Below are 20,858 nucleotides of genomic sequence, written 5' to 3'. Positions count from 1 at the left end.
ACAGGTACCCCTTTTTTGACCTAAGTGATTAGAAATCCAGGGCTCAGAGCAGGGTCAGTTCTGAGAGAGGCAACAGCTGATGGAGTCGCTTGCTGCTTTGGTATAATCCTATTCACTTATAAAATGTGCAAACAGCCCAAAGGCAGCAAGAATCCAACAGCAGGAAGCAGTCTCTTTGCTTTTGATTTTAAGTGGTTTTTCTGCTTATACACACCTCAAATCCTCTTTGTTAGTTGTGCTGCAGGACTTGTTTACAGTCTGGTCCTTCTTATTTTCTCGTTGGATTTTCCAGACCTTTTGCATAGTAATTTCCAGTCGAGCCTCTTCACAAATACAGTCTTTGCTTTTCAGCTAGTGAGATTATCTTTGGTTTGGGTTAAGGCTTCTGCCGTGCTTATTGGCTTCTCACAGAGATCTCAAAGTGAGAGAAGTTGTTATCCCTCTGTGTAATATGGTTACTCAGTCACTAAAAGGAGTAGCAGAGGCATATAGAAGTCTACACTTATCAAACAGTTAGAAAATAAATAAATAAAAAAAGGTTTATAAATGTCCTGAAGAAATTTCTTTTGAAAAACGATCCAGGGACTGGGGATTTCAGATGATGCCATTCATGTGTGCAGCAGAGAGCAATGGTGAATAGATCCCAGCATTTTCAACTGAACGAGCTGAAAGAGAAAGTCTTGTTATTGCAACCAAACCCTCTTAATTTAGTGCCCACACAGGTTGGCACAGGCTGCTTTCACTGTCTGCTGACTGCAGTGGGCAGAGGCGAAGCCTCCAAGGGATAAGAAACTGTTGGACAAAGCTGTGCTGCCTGGTCTGGTGTTTCATAAGCAGAGAGGCAGTCACACGTCCGAAAGCTAGTCTTGGTACCTCATTTGAACATTAATTATTTTAGTTGTTTCCTAACATGCTCGTAGTTATTCCCAGGTAATGACCGTCTCGACATGTGACTGACTGCCTGTTGCCTCATTTTAACTGAAGCTCTGCAGTGATTCTGTCTTTGTAGAGTAAAAGTCTTCCTTCTTGGAGTTAGCATAATGCTTGTATGAAACACCTGCAGGTAAAACCTTCACCTCTAGGGCCAGCAAATAGAAAGAATATGTAGAAACCTCAGAAAATTAAAAGACTTCCTCAATTTATACAGAAATTTTCTTTTAGATGACACATACTTGCATTCAATCTGCTTGTTTACTATAGCATTTATATCTACTGAGGGGCACATAACTTTTTCTAAACAAGTCAGAAATACCAAACTGCCGAGTAAATAGAATTTTGTACGATACGGCTCAAGAAGAAAGTGACATGTAATACATGCCATTTTCTTCTCCAGGTCTGCCATGGATTTGATTAACCTTCTTTTTACTATTCTTGGTTAGACCTCATGGTCTTATTATGAATATTTTAGTGATGTTAAACCTGGAGAAAGATGTCAGAAGACCCCAACCCTAGACTCAGTAAGGGTGTCAACCTTTCGACAAGAAGTAAATGTCTTTGCCTTGTGTAGATTATTGTATAAATACAAGACATTATAAATTCATGTACAGGAAAGAAGAGACAGACAAGAAGGTATCTGGGTCTGCTTTTGCAGCAGAAGGCCAGATAGAGCAGTTTGGCTCCAGGATGTCCAACAGGTTAAAAGCCAACAATAGAGACACCCTAAAAATCCTTTTCCTCTTCACTCAACCCAACCAGTAAGGAGCATACTATCATGCCATGTAGAGCCAACTTGTTCACCTGAGAAAGCACCATCTCTGTGTTTCCCATGTGAAAACTTAGCCTATCCTTAGAGATGGGACAAAGAAATGTTTACGGGAGTCATTCAGCAGTGTTTTGGTACCACATTGCCACATCACATCTGAGATGAAATTGCTCCTCTTGCAGTCTGGTCTTTGGTGAGACTGAGACTTATCACTGTCCCTGAGCCTGGAAAGAGTAGATACTAAGATGGTGTCTGGCTAAGCCTGGACAGGATGCTGGCTGAGCAGAGCCCAAGTCCAAGAAAGACAGACAGCAGTTACAATCCTGCCATCAGCTGGGGGTTGGAAGGGAGATGGGCTTGATGTTCTCCTCCAGGAAACATAGACTGATGTCAGCTGTGTAACCCCTTCATCCGTGGTGATTAGAAGTAATGAGTAAAGAGCTGAATATTTAGTCTGAAAAATTGCAAGAGATTCTGCAGGTTTTCAGCCTAGCTCTGTGCAGAAGGACGACATGCTTCTCATTCTATTTAAGACTGCTAGTTCTGTGGCTCAGCAAAATGAAGCGGAGTAGGTTAAACACCCTTTTTCTGTTCTGCGTACTCAGTTAATGTGAGTTTTAAGTTCTCTGTAGCAACGGTTTAATTTCTACTCAAAAGAAGTTACAAATTTATGGTTGTCACTGGCTTAGGTAAATATGTTAATCTGAAAAGTGCCTCTGTGTGGGATCAACTCCAGCCACCTGTTATATCTCTTATGTTTAGCGTGGGACCTCTCTGTATTCTGTGTTGGATGGCTTCACAATGTTCCCTGTTCTGCCTGCTAGGACAATAGATTTGGGAATAATTGTGCTTTGAGAAAGAAAGAAATATCATATCTTTGTTACAGGATCCTCCTAGATCACACACTATCAGTCTGTCTTTTTAGCTATGAATCTCCTGAGGGGTCCTCAGGGCTAATTTATTATGTGATATACATGCTGCACACACAGTAGAAAACTTATGGTAGCAACAAGCCAGGAATTGTGGAAAGATCTTAGATATTCCACTACCATAAGCAACTAAGGTGATGCCTCTTGGAGCAGTCTAAGTGACAAGATCCTCTACTATCCCAGTTTTTATACTTCTGGGCTTTTAACTATTACATGATGTGACTTGTTGAGTGCTGATAGTTTACTGATCTCTGCCTTAATCCTCCACTGAATGGAATAGATTTCTGTTGGTATCTCTGAGAGTTCTTCAGCAGTGCTACTTGGCCTTGTTTTGTAGTTTAAAAGGAGACTGAATGTAACTATCAGATAAAATTTTTAATTATTATTTTTTTTCACAACAATTTCACACTCCATCCGAAGGCCACAGATAACCAAAACTGTAATTCTTCTGGATTTTGTAGACCTCAGACCATGTCCCAGTTTTTTCTCCATGCCTTCTTTTGTGGTCACTTGCAGAGGCTGCTGATTGGGCAAACGGTCAGCTAATCACTAATTATACAAGGAGACTGAAGCAATGGCTGGAGAGTTATCGGGGTAGATGCCCTGATGTGATGGATAATTTGGAAGGAAAAACAGAATGAGAAGCAGCTTAGAGGCCTGCACTGGTCTGCAGATCGTGATTCAGGATGCTGTACTTTATGTTTCACTGCCCACCCTGTGGCTAATGCCCTTCAGCCTGACTGAACTGCTCTTCTGTGGAGTCAGTCAATGCCTTGGTCACATTTAGAAGGCAGGGTTGAAGAAGAGATGAAAAAGGGATAAATCATATCTGCCCATATTTCCCATCTACAGGTATCTATGGGTGCTATAGCATGATTCCTAGGGTTATCTTTCTGCTAAATGTCACAAAGCACCTTGAAATGAAGAATTAATACATAAACTGTCCTTGCAACAAGAAATGCAGTAGGGATCTCCTCATGTCCTGTAGTGATATGCAAGGCACTGCTGGTTTTAACTGGTAAACATTCAAACTAAAAATTCTGGGTACTCCTGTGCTTATAAGGAGAAATTTACACTGCTTACTCAGTGCACCTTAAACTAAATCCAAATAGTATTTCTGTCAGGATACTCACAGTTCAGCTCAGTCTGTGATCCTAGCAGTAGCGGTCAATTTGACATTTCGAAACTCAGATCAAATACAAAATGATAACAAGGGCAATGTTCTGCCAAAAAGAAACAAGTCTTCCCAGTGGGTGTGATTTACTTTCAACATAAAAGCAGGATTGAATGCTGTGAAATACACAGATTCCAGTTTTGAACAGCCAGAAAAGAGAGCCCTTATCACAATGCCACAGCCTGGTTTCAGAACAACTTAGGAGTTCAACAGGCTATATTCCATCAATGACTCTGGAGGATATCATAGGAGAAATCTGCTGATAGGTATTTCTAAATTTGTTGCAGGTAATTAGAAATATGTTGTCTCAGTTCTAACAAAACCTCTGACTCTTATTTGCTGGGCTTCTGCTTAGAAAGGATGCCAATGGTCCAGGCCAGGAAATGCATGGGGAAAGGTAATTACAGCCTTGGTGTGTGATAGTTTGCAATATTCCTGCTAATTGGGATAAATGTAAGGATTTCATTTGAAAGTAGAATTCTGTGATACATATATCTTTCTTAATGTCAAAAAATGCAACATCTGGCTTAAGTCAAATTTAATTCTTTAAAATGCATAAAAGAAGTTGTGAAATTGCTCTGTATAATTTTTAAATGAATGAAATTTTATCTCTTCTCGACATTTTCTTTTATGCGACACAGTGCTACTTTATCAACACCATTTTTCATTTAGAAGATGATTAAATGCAATTACAGTGTACAGATGACAGAGTTTATAATTCCCAGCATAACTCCTTGCACACTTCTTTTCTGCTCATCTGTATTGTATGTGGCTTCTGCTGTGTGGAAATCCCAACTGCTCTGACTAAAGATGCTCAAGTAACTTCTTGGCAACATGGAATCCCCTTTTGAGCATGTACTATCGTACAGACCTCCTGGGAAAAGACTACAGCAGCCTGTGAACATGTCCTTTCTGCATTTTGCAACACCTCACATTGCACTTTCTGCAGAAAAGGGTATCCTGCAATAGGACCCAGGCTCATCCTTCCCCCTCCACATGGGAAATCCATTATGGATGCTTGTATGTATTGTACACTGTGCTGGGAATATGACTGGCTAAAAAGTACATCCTTTCAGAGGAGGGGGAGTAATTTATAATAGATACTATGCTGTTATTGCCTTTTTTCTTAACACATTCCATTTATGGATATATCTATCTCCGATATATCCTACAAAGAGAGACTGGCCATACTGTAGGTCATATTGCCACCCACCAACTTATTCATTTAAAGAAACCTGACAATAGGACAGGCCTGGACCAAGTGAAATTAATGTTTCTTTGCCTGTAGCTTCAAGAGGAAGAGGACCATGGTCCTTGTGGTCTTCAAAACAATGACAAGTTTAAAAAAAAGACAATTAGCAAATTCTTTCATCAGTACCCTAACTAACCAGGTTCTTTCCACATAGCTCTGCTATTAAAAATACAGCTCTATTGTTTGAAACTTGCCTTTAAAAATAAAACCAAAGCAGAAAGAAACACCACATATTAATGCTGTAACCACTCCTCATTCCTTTTTTCACCCGTAAGGCAGAATGTTTCTTGCAAAAGAAGTGCTCACAAAATGAGTGTGTGCCTTTTTCACAGGCAATAACCTTCATATCATCTTGATGTAATTACCCAAAGAATACTGTAAATGTATACATAATATTCTTTATTTTTATATTTAATTATTCTTCATTTAATGATACATATCTACTGGTATAATGTGTTCTACCCCATCCAGATGTGTGCCAGGTTGCTCATTGTGTCTAGTTTGGAAATGTATCCCTATGGACATATGAACCTATGTTGTTTCTTAATCTCTGTATTTCCAAATCCAGAGAATTCAGAAAGCATTTCAATCATTAACATTCCTTTGAGCATATTTTTCATAAAGAAAACGATAAGGTTAGTAACACATCCGTGTCAGATAATGAAAAAAAACAAGTTTAAAATGCAAGCTTTTTGAACCTTCATGGTTATGAGAGGGAGATATGGGTGGTAAGCTGATGGTCTGGTGGATGAGATGTGTTCACTCTTCTGGGAACAACAAATCAAGTAAAAGATTCTGTTACATGGGAAATACAGGAATAATTGACATCAATGAGGAAAGTAAATAGAATATTTATGTCTCTTTCTCAGAACCACCTCAAGTAATGTCTCATAACCAGAATACATGTGCTAGTCAACTCAGAAATGTGCATCACAACAGTGAATGTCAATTGCTTGGAACTGAATTTTACCTTCCCTCAGACAACCTATATAGGAAGGGCTTGTTCATTCATTAGTTGTCACTACTGTTGGAGTCATCAGTACGGCAATGAACTTTCTACTGAAAAAATTATTGCTGACTACTGAGCCTCATACACTGTGTCTCTATAAAGTAGAAGAATGAAGATTCTATTTCTGAGTTGATTTGAATCTCTAATACTTTATTTAAGAAATTTCATGCCATTTAAGAAATTTCATTATAATTGATGCAAATTTCTCTATATGTTGTGCAACAATTTTTGACAACATCATTATGGCCTTTTATTTTTATGGTGGCATAAATGTCACCATATGTCCACAAATGTCACCACTATGTCCACAAATGCTAAAGGGTCCAGGAGATTGCCCAAACAAAAAAATCTACAATGTTTGCCCTTGAGATCCTCCAGATGGAATGAGCAAGCAGTATATTCACTCTCTGATTATACTCAAACTCTGATTTAAAGACTATGATAAAAATAAAAGACCTGTTGACCAAGGAAATGATTATAAAAACTGCTAAGAATGCAAAGTCAAGTTTTCAAAAGAGGAAATAGAAGTGAAGTGTATGACTACATGGGAAAGAGGGTAGTGTAGTAGGTATTTCAAGTTTAGCTGCAGCATTTCCAAATTTAGGTGCTCAACTTTAAATCTATATTGTCAGAGTACAGTTCAGTGTGTAATTCTTTGCAATTTTATATATTTTGGCAGTATATTCCATTTTATAACAAATTGTCTTTTCCTATGCCAAGCCATCCCTAAATTAGACTTGAATGAAATGGCAAATTATGTTGTCTGGAAGAAATGGATGTGTAGCAAATTTGGGATGGGGATTCCCAACCTGCCACCTCTTGACTGTTTGTTGCCTTTTGAAAACTGTAAAGGGACTTTCAAATGAAAGCTGTCCTTGGCAGAAGGAGGAGTGAGGCAGAAGGAGGTCAAAGTTTTCAGCAAACCACAATCCAGAGACACTGGTGGTTGTACTCTCCCAATCCCTGCTGCTTCCCTGGCCCTTCATATTCTGTAGGGTAACAAGAAGTCATACAGAGAAATTGCAGGCTGCCTGTGGAGGAGGTGTAAGCCTCTGTGTCAGCAGAAGCTGCCAAATTATCGGGGGCTCAGTTGCACTGGACTTGTTTGGTATACATGGAGGTAACTTCACCCTGCACTTTGGAGAATGTTGCTTCACATGCTACAGTATTTCTAATTTTTGAAGTCTCAAAAGCAATGGCAAAATTTTAGAGTTATATGGTGGGAGGTATTTTACCAGCTGCATCCAGCTCGATGTTGGAATTTTTTTCTGCATGAGAGGTACTGAATAAATCTAAGTTGTTAGTGACTGGGGAGTGCAGAGACTGCCTGAAGGCAGTGAACAGATGTGTAGGCTGAGTGAGAAATGATAAGAGAAAACTCAGCTTAGGGTATTTGGGTTTCATCAGAATTCACATTACTTAGACCATTAACAGAGGAATAGAGAGAAATAAGAACTGAGGAATGTTATATATATAACGACTTAACATTCATGACTGTAAGTCTTTTATGCGACCCTTTCAAGGATTTTTGGAAGAAGGAATGATGCACTGTTAGCCTCTTGCAAACCAGTGTGTTTGTTAGTCCCACTTAGGACTCAAAGGTATTTTACCCATATTTTTAGCATAGGCTCTATTCACAATTCTATAGAATCCAGTTCTATTCAAAATTCTAATTTTTCTAGCAAGGGGAAATGCTTTGGCTTTTTACACCTATTCTCAGTAATGACCTCTGTGCTTTAAAACAAATGGAACAATTTTCAGGGTTTAATGGGCTTTTACCTTCAACAGCTACAAATAATCTAATTATCTAGCCACCGTGGGTACTGGATGATTTAAGAATTAAAGACACGATTAGAATCTGTTACAGTAATTAGAATCTATTTTAAAGCAATTGCCCATGGCATTGTATGGTCTAGTGAAAGAAAGGCTGCTGGCTAAATGCTTTTCTTTCACTAAATGCAAAAACAAATGTTAGCACATATTTATTTTTTTAAACTGAGAAAGTCAAGATTTCAGAAGTCAGGTCAATCAAACTATTTGTGCTTTTTTTCTGCTGTTTTTAAAATGCTTCATATGTCACTGAAGCCAATGAAAGGAAAATCACTGATTGACTGGTCTTTGGATCAATTAATTGGAAAAAAATTATGAATGTAGTGAATAGAAGGAAAATTACAAATGTAGTGAACAAAAGTGTAATTACTTAGGTAAATTAGAAGTCATAATGAAGGAGATGTGGGTAGATAGGGAAGCACTACAAGAACTTCTGCAGGCCCTACAAATGATCTACAAGTATTTGCAGGAGTCAGTGAAGCAGGAGGATAAGGGTAACCCAACTGATGTAATGTTCCTGGATTTCTAGAAAGCTTTGACAAGACTCTTCGTCAAAAGCTGTTAAAGAAATTAAACCGTAATGTCAGAAGAAGAAAGATCCTCTTGTAGAAAAAGGATGAGCTGAAGGACAGAAAATTGAAAAACAAGTGGTGGGATTAAACAGTTTGTTTCCATAGTGAGAGTGGTAGAAGGTATCATCCAACAAACCCCTGTGTTCATCAGTGCTGTTCAGTCCAGCCATGACCTATTTGCATGGACACTGGAACTTATTAAATGTGCTGGCAACACACAGCTGTTGGCTGTTTTCCCCTCTTCCTCTGCTAAAATGAATCTCTGCACAGGAGAATATAACATCTTTCATTTCTTTCTCTTGCTTTTTACCCTCCACCTAATGCATCAAAGGGTTCCCAGGGCACCAGCTGAGCTGCAAACTACAGAAGCATGGGGAAGTCCAAAGATATCTACCTGAGGCTGGAGAGCAAAACCTTGGATCTGAATTTGTAAGTCCGATGTCAGCCACATCGTGCACTGTGCAGGTTGTGTTGTTCCCAATACTGGCTCTGCCTGTGCCAGCTATCACAGAATCACAGAATGGTTTGTGTTGGAAAGGACCTTCAAGATCCTCTAGTTCCAACCCCCCTGCCATGGCAGGACACAGTCCACTAGACCAGGTTGCTCAGAGCCCCATCCAACCTGGCCTTGAACACTTCTAGGGGTGGGGCATCCACAACTTCTCTGGGCAACCTGTGTCAGTGCCTGACCACCCTCACTTCACCCTGGGGAGAGTTCTCAGCCACAGCTATGTGAAAATGCAAAGAGTTTTTGTAGCCCTGACACTCTAAGTAGCACTGATAGTCTAGAAAGTGGTAAATGATGCATAGAACACCTCTTTGTTCAGGAAGCCTGTCCTACTAGTAAACAATATAGAAAGAACCTTCAGAAACCCATTTCCTACATATTCTGAGCTGGATGGTGGCAGGTCAGGAGGACAGGGTTGATGAATGACTCACAGCAGGTTGCATGGATGATCTGGGATCTGTCAAGGTTCCTTAAAATAATGACTTTTTTTTTTCTAATAATATAGTGATGTGCCATGGCGTAAACTCAGTCCAGCCTGGCAGTGACTAGCCCGTCAGCTTTTTTATAGCTTGCTATGTGTTTTCTTCCCTGTCTGTACTCTGGAGTGCACATCCCGTTTGCCAGTTTATCCATGACACTGTTGCATGCTGGGAACTGACCCCTCTTCCTTCAACTCATCTCCCCATGCCCCTTGCTTCCATGGGACTAGAAACCAGCTCAACACCACTTCATTTCTGCCCACCTCAGTGTGCTTGCCTGCATTCATTTATATCTATTTAACCTTCTCACTCTTTTGATGACAGGCTATGTGTGAATGAGATGGAGTTTAGCCTAGCAGCCCACCTGCTTTCCTGACATCCACTGTTCCCTTACATGTGTCCTTAGCCAGCTTCAGTAAAGTAGGACTCCATCCCCTTAACTCATGCCACAGCTGAGTAATTTCCAACAAAATAAAGAGTTGTACTTTTCAGAGTTATATAAATAGGAACCTTGCCATAGCAATAACAAATATCTGCAGCTTATCTTATTGCTGTTAAGGTTCTCTAGAGAGCTAAAAAGGTGTTTTTACAATGGGTAAGTTATCGGTTATTACTGCAAAGAAGTTGTAACTTTTGAAATTAAATATTAAGCTATGTTCTGCTACAGGACATAAACCATTTTCTAACTAATAGGGCTTAAATAATATATTTTTATGGATTCATTTGAATAGGGAGCTAATTCAGATACTCTGGCAGTAAGCCCCTGTCTGAGAAAAGATACTAAGCATGCTGGACCACTGGTTTGCCTCTGGAATGGTCATTCTGATCATTCGGTGAATTCATGTTTCAAAAGGATAGTAATTTCACACACACTAAGCATGAGGTACCACACATAAATGCAGACAAACACAGTACATACAATTTTAAGGACTGCTTGACTTTTTAATGGGTTTTAAAGACTGAGAAAACTGGACAGAATAATTAATATGTTTTCTACTTGATTGATAAAAATGTGACTGTAGAGAGACAAGGTACAATTCATCTAATCTAAATGAAGATATCTACATCTGAGTTGCTATAGGTTTCCTTTATAGTTGAGAGCAAGGCATTTTTAGGGTGGGGTTCACCTGGCCTTTGCTAATCATCTGCATCTAATCAGCTGAACTATGTGCCCAGAGGCACACATGATGCAGTTGAACTTCATTAAGTCTTGGAGGTCGCAACATCCTCCTGTTGAGTGAGGGCTCACACTATTTCTTGCTGTGCAGCAGAAGATACAGCTATTTTAAATCATGTAAATCCCAGACCGCTATTTCTCAGACTGTGGGAGTCAGGGGAGGTCAGGAGATGATTTAGAGCAGCAGGCAGGCATCAGTGGTAGACATCATCTTTCCTTCCCCTCAGAAGAATGGTAAGGGATCACAATTACCACTTGCAATGATTTGTATTAGCCAGGGAGGCAGCTAATTACCTTTGATTGCTGACAGCACTCATTTCTTTCAGGGTGAAAGAGTGAATTTTTCCTGCCTCTGAATAAGTGCTCAAGGGTCTACAAAAGCAGAAGAGCAGAAAGGGAGCTGCGTTTTCAAAGCATTTGAGAGCCTCCGCCCCAGGTATGTGAGGAAATCCCTGATGGCATCACACATCAAACTTCCACCTCCCATGCCATGAGACTGCTCTGCTCATGCTGCCACCATAGGAATGGAAGAACAGTGCTCCCATGCCTAGTTTTGGGGATGTGGGTTTTGCCAGTTCAAAAAGAGATTCATGTACTGGGTCATTCAGAACACTGACTTTAGACCGAAACTCTGAACTGTCCTCTGGAGAAACTCCTCTCATTCACACTGTATACAGAGCATTTGTTGTCTCCTAAATAGGGCACATAAATTCCCCACCATATGCACCAAGAAAGGCAGAGAAGATCTGCCCATAAGAAACATCTTTAAGCAAATTACCCTAATAAGAAACAGGGAACAACTGACTTACATAAAACAGCAAAATATTTTTTTCAGTTGATATACCTTTTTTCTTTTCAGATGTTAGGGGAATGATGGATAATCAAAACGAGAAATAAACACATCTTTAAAACAAACTTCAATGCAATAGTCCTATCGCTGATGTATATTCTTTTAGTGACAGTGCTGCTCAGTTCTCCATTTCCCATTGTCGTTGATTTCCACTGCAGAATTGCTACATGACAGCACTTCTTAGGCTATTGAAAGCAAAATATTGCAGGCAGAGAATAAAGTTTTTGACTGCAGTATATATGTAAAATCCTCTCAAAAATTAGAAATCTGCAATTACATGGTGAAATATTACCTCACTTACCAACTGATATGGTCCAAACAGCAATTATTTTGGCAAAAGCCTTAGTTCTTGAGTTAAACCGGCTGTGGTGGATGGGGTTTCGAATGGCAATATAGCGATCCAGTGAGATGGCACAGAGATGCATGATGGAGGCAGTGGAGAAAAGCACATCCAAGTAGATCCAAATGGCACAGAGCTTTGTAGGTAGAGGCCATGTGTATCCTGCACAAGAGAAAGCTGACATCAGAAAAAGATGTAGCATACATCTTTTGTTGTGACACATACGTCTTAGTGGGGAAGGTCTTTCTAGGAGGACAGTAGTAAGTACTAAGTAGTAGTAAGTGGTAGGTTCAACAGAAGCTACCTGACACTGTTTAAAGAAAATACTTTCATTTGCTTGCAGCCTTCTAACTCTGTAGATTCAGGGTTAACTCTGCCTCTTTCCCAGGCTACAGGCAGCATATGTTTTTTATTTTTAATTCTATTTGTATAACACTGATGCTTGATGCTATGATTAACCATTTCTGGCAGCAAATCTATGAAAAGAGAAGAAATTTTCTCATTGTAAACCTGCAAGTTCTCAATTTTGTTTCAGGACTTTTTATCCACATAATTACTGCATTATCAACACCTGCTGATATGCAAAGCTGCCTGAATTCTGAAACTGAAACTTTGGATTTAGTGGCAGCTGAAGAAAAAACTATTTTGTTGCATATGAGTGATATTTATCTCACCTGTCTTTAAGCATCAACCATATACTTGACTAAGGATATTCCCTCTATCAATGAATATTGATAGGCTCCTCCAGGAAATGCAATGCAAAACTGATGCATTAGTGTTTACCAATATTCAACCCTACAGCTTCTTTGCTGCACGTTAAGCCTTTCCTTTTTCCTTGTTCTTTCCACTACCCATGAAGATTAATTGATTGCTTTGCTTTCTGGAGGCTATCAGAAGATGGCTATCATGTCTTGTTGAGTTTTGTATTTATTTTTTTTTTTTTGTCTTCCAGACTAAGAAAAGCCAAGTACTTTATCTTTTTATTACAGATCATGCTTTTAAAACTCTTGTCCTTCTTTTTTCTCTGCCCTAGAATCTGTTTAATTTATCTGCATCTTGTGTACCATTCAGTGATTAAAACAGGACTCTGTACTCTTGCAAAGGCCTCCTGACTGCAAAGTGAAATACAAGGTTGCTTCATGGGTGTTGAAGGAAATGTCTTTACTTATGCAACATGGAACGATGATAACCTTTTGTATGAAAATATCATGCCAGTGATGGATGTTTAGCTTATAACACATTTTGACAGCCAGGTCTTTTTCATCATTCTTGAAGCCCAGACAAATCTCCCCAGCAGAAGTTGGTTTGCTTCTTTACTTTTGCATTTATCCTCACTAAATGTTGTTTGTTGATTTCAGACTTTCTCTTCAGGGGTCAAGATGCTTGTTGATGATTCTCATTCTGCCTCTCTGAGTGCTTGTAACCTCTCCCAGCTTGGTGCTTTTAGAAAGCTGTGTAAGCTCAAAATCCATACACTATATGAGTTGTTAGGAGCAGTACTGAGCAGACCTAGGCTAAACAGAACCCCGCAGGACCCCCATTCAAAGGCCCTTCTATTCCTGCAGGGAATCACTAATAACTTGCACTAATCACTTGCTCCTTGGAGCAAGTTTTGCAGTTATCCATGTCCTTATCTGATTTAATTTAGTGATTTAATTTAAAGCATTTTATTCAAGCGGCCTGTGACAGTGTGGTGTGGGGCAATGGCAAAGCTCATATTGTGAGAATATGCTAGTATTTTGGGGAGTGCCTGTCTCCTTTGGAGACACAGTATAAGATTTGCAACAGCAGGAATGGAGGGAAAGGTAGAAGAGCTCTGTGCCTACTTAAATTTAGTTTCAGTGGGCACTGAGGAGACATCTTTCTTGGTGCTCTTGGATTGCTCCAATATGAGCTGACAAGCCATACAGCTTTTATGGATGTGTTTTATCATGATTTCTGGTCTTTCAGTAGGAAGTCTGGTCTCCAGAGTGTGTTACATGATGGCTGGCTTTCAGGGGCATGGCTTCCCAATAGCATCCCTTTGTCAGGCCAGGCCAGTTTACACAGGGAAAAGCGTTAAAGTATTTTTATACTTGACAACATACATCTGTTCTCTTGCTTCAGTGACCTTTGGGAACATATTTGTCCCATCCTTCTAGACCTCTTGTCCTTGCTATAAACGTGGGTGGTGCAGGGATAAAACAGCATCTGGCAGATAAACTTCTTGAAGTCTACATGTTCAAGAGAGGGGAAAGTATGAGGGAGAAAACTCTGGATGCAGTAAGACTTTGGAAGGGTGTAGATAATATCTTCCAGGCAATTTTCTGCTCTGTGGGCACGTCCATCTTGGTAGGACTTGCTGGATGTCTTTTTTTCCAGCAGAGGCTGGTGCTGCTGGGTGGATGGAGAAGTCTGCCTGGCCCAAAAGGTGCATACTGGGGCAGGCACATAGCTGGTATGGCTGGGCACCAGAGCCAGAATTGCCCATGGTAGCTGTAAAGCTCTCAAGAAGAAAATCATATCTCTCTGGAGCAAAACAGCCCCTTTGAGGGGCTGTGGAAGGGGTGGTAGAGCACCCTTGCTCCACAGGCTCTGAGGTGCCCTGGCAGAGTAGGGGTATGCAAAGGCTGCCAGTTTGGGTTCAAGACTGTCAACATGTGATGTGTTTGAAGTTAAGCAGCTGAGGCCAAGCAAATGCTGCTGTGTAAGGGGAGGTTTCCCTCTGTGCCATCACTGGTCATCCTGGAGGTTAACAGTGCACCACACCAGACAGCTCTCCTGGTACCTGTGTCCACCATCAGATGGTTTTCTACTCCAAGTTACGCTGCAAAGGCCTTCCATTCCTGGTCTTGTAAGAGAAAAAGCAGGAAGAGAGGAGGCAAAGTCAACACAGCCTCTCCAGTACGTCTTTAGGTGCCCTGCTGCTCCTCCGCGCCGGCCGTCGCCAGAGAGGGCGGTGCCGCCTTTCCCCGCGATGAGCGCTCCGGCTTCACGGCGAGTGGAAAGACCCCTAGCGCCCCAACCCCCAAATTCCCTCCCAAGCCGCGTATTTCGGGCGCCTCTTCCCTCGGCAGCGGAGCCTGGCCAGCAGGAGTCCCTGTTGCTTGTCTCAGGGAATCGCGCACGACTTAAATCGCACTCATCGGACAATTTCTGTTTTACACTGTTTCTCCCTCCAAAGGTAATGGCACACTAATACAATAAATCACAGCGTTACACCATCACCGATGCTAAATACAGTTTGCAAATGCTACGGAAAGCAAACTCAGTTTTCTGGATGAAATCTCCCTTGAAGTCACAGGTTCATGCTTAGACCTTTAGTCCCAAAATAGTGAAGCAATAGAAACCTTTTAAACAATCTCACTTTCCTCCTGATGTTGTCTAGCTTCTTCTTGAACTGTAGAAATTCAGTTGTGGCACTGGAAAACTCATTTCTGAAGTTTAGAGATAGTAGCAGCCTGACAATATTGTTACTGAACACATAGGGTGCTGCTTTTTCCTATGTGAGCTTGCTGCAAGTGATTGTGGTGAAAATGAGAAGAGCTGCTATTAAGCACCTGCAAGGGCATGAACTGTGAACCATTATTAACTTAATTCTCAAATAACTTCTCTTAAGAAATCATAGCTTTGCATTTGTAAATGTTACTGAAAAAAATTAGGTAGAATTAATTCTTCCATCCATTTTTTAACTCTCAAAATATTTATTCCAGCATTTGCTGGTAAGTAGATGTCTAAGCAGGGTCTTGGGAATAAGAAAATTATTTACGTTTGTATTACTTAATTAAAAATAATTGAAGGGTTGCCTACTTTGAATCTAAAGGTGCTTCTGTGCATATTTGCAGAGCAAAGTAACTGGCAGGACCCTATATTCTTATTAGGAATATAAAAATTATAAGCCAGGGTAAAAATCCTGAAAGCAATAAAGAAAACAAAGCATCTTCATACACACTTTGAGACAATTCATTTAACAATTGAGTAATAAACTAATGTTCTGGCCTGTGTTTAAATGCCTGTAACTAGAAATAAAAAGTAGGAAAAGATTCAAGTACTTCACCTATTCCATCCATCAACCAGTTACATATATTTCAACTTACGTGGAATGATTACAATTTTCTGTAGTGACAGAATGAAATGATAATTACAACAGGATGTGCATGCAATGTTTAAAGCTTCTCGATACATGCAGTAGATTATACAGCAAATACTCACCGTACAGAATGGTTAACATTGACACAGGCATGACAAGGAAACCCAGCAGCATATCAGCTATTGCAAGTGACATTAGAAAATAGTTAGTGGCATTCTGTAGTTTTTTCTCCAGTGAAACAGCCATGATGACAAGAATATTTCCAGCAATGGTTAAAACAATCACTATTACTGTCAGCAAAGCTGGCCAGTTTTTCTGTGAAAGCTGAATCAGGGAAGAGTAGCACGGTGGACTCGTGTTACTTTCACATGAAAGATTGGTTAGATTTTCAGAGTCCACAGTCAAGTTAATGAGATGCGATATATTAATCTCTCCAGCTCCATAAACATTTCTGTAGAGTCTTCTCTCCTGATTTATTTGTATGAAGGAGTTTGCTGTTGGGTTCACAGAGCTCTCCTCATCACAAAGAATATCCATTGTTAAGTCCAAAACCACAGAGATAAATAGTGAAAAACAGGAAATTATCACCCTGTGTCACCATTGGGCATTATATTCCTCAGCTGTCCATGCCAGAAGTTGAGGGACCACAATCTTTTGTTGACTGTATTCTTGCCACTAGCGTGATGTAGAAAAACATACCAGAATTACTCCAAAAGCTGAAATGTTTTGTTTTCAGTTCCATAGAAAGTCCAGTGTTGGCATACATTGAAAATCCAGCTGAAAAGCAAAACCAGGCTGTAGGATAGAGAACGTGGATTTGAGGCTTCAGAGAGCAAAAATGTTGGAGAAATAAAAGAGAAAAAACTTTTCCAACCACTAGGACTCCCCTCTGGAGCTACATCTTATTGCTATTGGTAACTGTAATCACACAATTTCAAACACAGCAGTATTAAAATAGCTTGCCATATTAAACAGCAGAGCTCTTGCTTCCGTATTAAGAAAGTTGATTAAAGATTCCATCCAGCATCTTTCTGTTGAAATAATTCAGTATGCCCTTATTTATAGTGCATCTTCCGTAATATGGCTGATGGTCTCTGTCTTCTGTTGTATTTCAGAATCATTTTCAGCCTCATATTAGAGATTGCACATTCTGCTCCATGCTGATTTTTGTGGCTAATTGTACCTTTTGGCCCAGCATGGTTTTGGAATGGAAATTAAACAATTAGATACTATTACAAAAGAATACAATTTAAGGAAGACTTACATTGCACTTCAGAGCCCACTTTCAAACTGCAGTTAGATGCACTTTGTACCCTGGTTTACGATATTCTTCACTATATTTAGCCAGTTTTGTGCCCTTTTTCTTCAGTCTCTTCCATAATGCTGTAATTTGAAATAGTTTTTTGACTTCTAAACTGCACACTTGAGTGAAGCCAGTTCCTGTGCTGTGAGTCTTGCTCTTTTCTTCTGAGAGATAGGCTGCTTGCCGGCTCTTTCCTTGTGCATTTCCCCGCCCCAGGGCAAGCTATATTTAAAGTAATAACAATATCAGAGCCCTTCTTGAGGTGACACAAAAGAAAGCACATGCACACACTCACGAAAAAGCAGCCTCCTCCTCGGAATTACTGATTTCAACAGGAATGGAATTTCTTGCTCTCTGTCTTGTTCGGGTTGTCAGATCTCCCACTATCTGGATGTCATAAACTACAAGGTAGTGACAGCAGAGGAGGGCAGGGGAGAGCAGACCAAAGAGGGTCTTCTAGGTAAATCAGCAGCTTTTTCAACTCCTCCTTTTTCAGAGGTTCTCTGCTTTCAATTTGCAGCGGATAGCTCACAAACAGCTGCATGCAATTACAGGGATTTAGAGGATGCAGGCTTGAGAGAGAAAAAAATCTAAGGCTTGGTAGATTAGATCTGGTAGTATCTACTTTAGATATGGTAGATAATACTGAAAAATATAAATGAGAATTTTTTCCATACAGAGAGGAAATTACACCAGCCTTAAAAGAAAGATGTAATATTCAATCTCCTTCAGTTTTAAACTCCTGGTCTGTGTTAACATGTTAATGAAATTGGCAATATATATATATTTGCAAAAAATTAAAGTCACTCTGATGTCACACTCATTTGTCAGGAGGCAGATGTAACAGCTAATCCCAGTAGCCTGTCCCAAGCAGGTATCCCAAATGAAGCAGTTCAGGAAGGCAGAACGGTATACAGCAGAGGGGAAACAAGACAGCCTGCCACTGCTTCTGCCTTGTATCTCTGCTGCCAGGACATGGATGAAGAAATAGTCAACTCTTCAATTTGCCACCTAACACAACACCTACTTCCAGATTTCCTGAGACTTATATTTGTCAAAACTTCAGCTGAGTGGGTCTGCTGCATCCTGAAATATATTGCAGATTTCCCTCATGTGGAGAGCAATGGCTTTATACAGGCAGGCTCAGGGAGTTTAGTGTAAGAGCTCAGAGAGATGTGAGTGTCGCTGGGCACTGATGGGTCCAGGCAGACCCTTGGGAGCTACAGGCTGCTCCCATAGCTCAGCATTATGTGCAGCATCACTAACTCCCTTGAAGATCCCAGGGAGCTGCAAACACGTGAAGCATTACTGCAGCTCACCTGAGATGTGCTTATCTCTTCATGGACCAAAACCTTACCAAAGTGAGTCTCACAGCACCTGCCAAAGTCCATTCAGATAATTGAGACACAATTACAGAGAGCATGTCACAGTAAAGTTCCTTTGGAGCCAGTTTTATTCCCAGATGAGCCCAGCAAGGTGGGACTGACAGTCAGTATCTCTTACTGATGCCCATGTGGGATTTGGAAATGTATCATTGCAGTACTAAAGTTTCCCAATTCCATAGGTGAGGCCAGAAGACTATCAGGCAACACAAACTGGTAAAAAAAGCTGATCATGCTGAATTTAGAAATGTTTCAGCCCTTGTAGTCCTGTCCAGGATCCAGAAGAGGCCCTTTCCTTCTCTCCTTTAATACAATAACCAAATGGGTTACTGTGCTCACCAAGTGAAGTTGTCATCCCTGCTTCAGAGGGTTGGGCAGCCATCCTTGTGAAGATGCCCTCAACATGAGAGTGCAGATCTGATGCAGAGAGTGGACTCTGCTTCTGTTGAATGCAGCTACTGTGAAAAATAGGGCACAAGACCCATTGGCTGGGACTACATATAATCCTTTGTGAGGAAACCAAGTGACCTGTTGTTTTTTAGATGGCTGCTTCTGGGCTCTGACAGCTCTAATGTAACAGTCATGGATGTGTCGTGGATGGACTTCACTCGTAAGAAAGAAGTACCAATATGTTTATAGATATAAACCAGCGATTTAACAAAGCTTGATAGTAAATGCAACAGTGTTTTAATCAGATTTGATGGCAAGGTACACTTGATTATTTACTGCACAGAAGACAAGGACAGACAGATTGTCAGGGAGACCCTCCTGTTGAGTCATGAGGTTCAGAAAGGGCACCCTTGTGTTCTAAACACTTTCTCAGGAGGGAGTTTATGTGTGGTTAAATTCAAACTTGGTCCCAGCCTTGGTCAACAGTTTATGTCTCAAGAATTATATGTGCACAATCCATCCTTTATATCACTTAACTAAGACTTCACAGTTTAACGTGTCATTAATCACTTACTGAGAATCTATTGAGTCAAGGAATCCCTTAGCTTCTAGGAGTAACCTTGAGAGGTGTCCCTACTCAAGGGAAGTTCCTGGCAAGCAGCCCACTGTCCTGCAGGAGAGCTCAATGATCCCTGGGCTGTCCACTATTTATGAAGTAATATAGTTGACTTATATTTGTGTACCGACGATAGAACTTAGTTTCTTCCACACTTGGCCTGAGTTGGACCTTGACAAACACTACGGTTGTGGGGGATACAATGACTCGTTTAAGGCTGCAGCTCTGCTCTGGACAACAGGAACATAAAAGTGAAGTGCAAACAAGTTGAATGTTTCCTTGTCTAGGATCTTTGCAGGTACAGTCATAAGCTCTTCGTATAAGGACTAGCTGTAGACCTATGACCACAAGGTCTGAGACCTTCTGAAAACTAATCTGTCCCCCCAAAAAAACTATTTGACATATATGAAACTGAGGCACAAGTATATTAAATAGTTTTTAAGCTTTGCACATGAGACCTGGATGAATCAGAAGCCACTTTTGTATAGGTCAGTATATCAGAAACGAATCCATAATCCTATGTCTTCTAGCAAAATATGCTGGATATGTCACTGATCACAAGCTTGTTTTATTATTTATCTCAGGATTCTTGTTTTTTACTGCAAAAAACACTCCTCCCACCTCCCCCCAAGAACTCAAAATTATTTCTCTTCCATATAGTATCATTGCAGGGGTCCAGCCAAAAGAGGGTACCAAGGCTTCCACAAGTGCTCTCATCCCTTGGCAAAATTAAACCTGCACCATACCTTAAAGAGCAGTGTGGTACAACTCCTAGGTGATTAATCATGTCTAAACCCAGCCTTGACCATTGCTTTTCCTAAAGGTGGAAAGTTCTGAAAACCTGTAGGTCCCATGATCTTCCATTTTTAAAAAAACAAGCTTGCAAGCTGATAGCAGCAGAGCCTCACACACTGCGACCTGAAATCCCAGGCAGCGAGTCTGCACTGAAAAACAGACAGCTGCAGTCGGTCCCAGTCTATGTAAATTAAGTGAAATCTTAGCTTAAAATGGCGATAATGTGGTCTGCATTAGACAGAAAGCAGTCTCTAGAAACACAGCTAGCATGGGAACAGTCTACATATTGCTTTTTAATTTCTGGAAGGCACCAACGTATCAAATTCAAGAGAGCCTCTCCTCTGTTCCCCAGCTCTGCTTGGAAATTTTTTGTAGGACATTAATCTGTTCTCTTGTGCAGGGTTTCTGTGCTTGGCATATAAACACTTCCTCGAAATGCTGCTTTTCAACGATTTCATCTAAAAGACTGGAAATAAAAAAC

General features: G+C 40.5%; 1 protein-coding gene across 3 annotated transcripts in view; it reads right to left on the bottom strand.

Annotated features, from left to right (window-relative positions):
* The window catches only part of HTR2A (5-hydroxytryptamine receptor 2A), a 28,333-nt gene extending 10,745 nt beyond the window's left edge, over positions 1-17,588 (bottom strand). The window contains exons 1-3 of one of the 3 annotated variants that reach the window (XM_051778732.1): positions 17,490-17,588; positions 16,014-16,686; positions 11,784-11,984 (exon numbers count right to left, since the gene is read on the bottom strand). In XM_051778732.1, the coding sequence (XP_051634692.1) occupies positions 11,784-11,984; positions 16,014-16,428 (616 nt within the window). In that variant the 5' untranslated portion in view covers positions 16,429-16,686; positions 17,490-17,588. The other 2 variants (XM_051778731.1, XM_051778730.1) reach the window with 2 other exon arrangements.
* Between the last annotated feature and the right edge of the window lie 3,270 nt (positions 17,589-20,858).

The sequence above is a fragment of the Manacus candei genome, unplaced genomic scaffold (assembly GCF_025592945.1).
Source record: "Manacus candei isolate 608988 ecotype Guabito, Panama unplaced genomic scaffold, ASM2559294v1 h1tg000014l, whole genome shotgun sequence".
Lineage (NCBI taxonomy): Eukaryota > Metazoa > Chordata > Aves > Passeriformes > Pipridae > Manacus > Manacus candei.
Note: the sequence above shows the minus strand (reverse complement) of the source record. Positions and strands in the feature narration are given on the sequence as shown.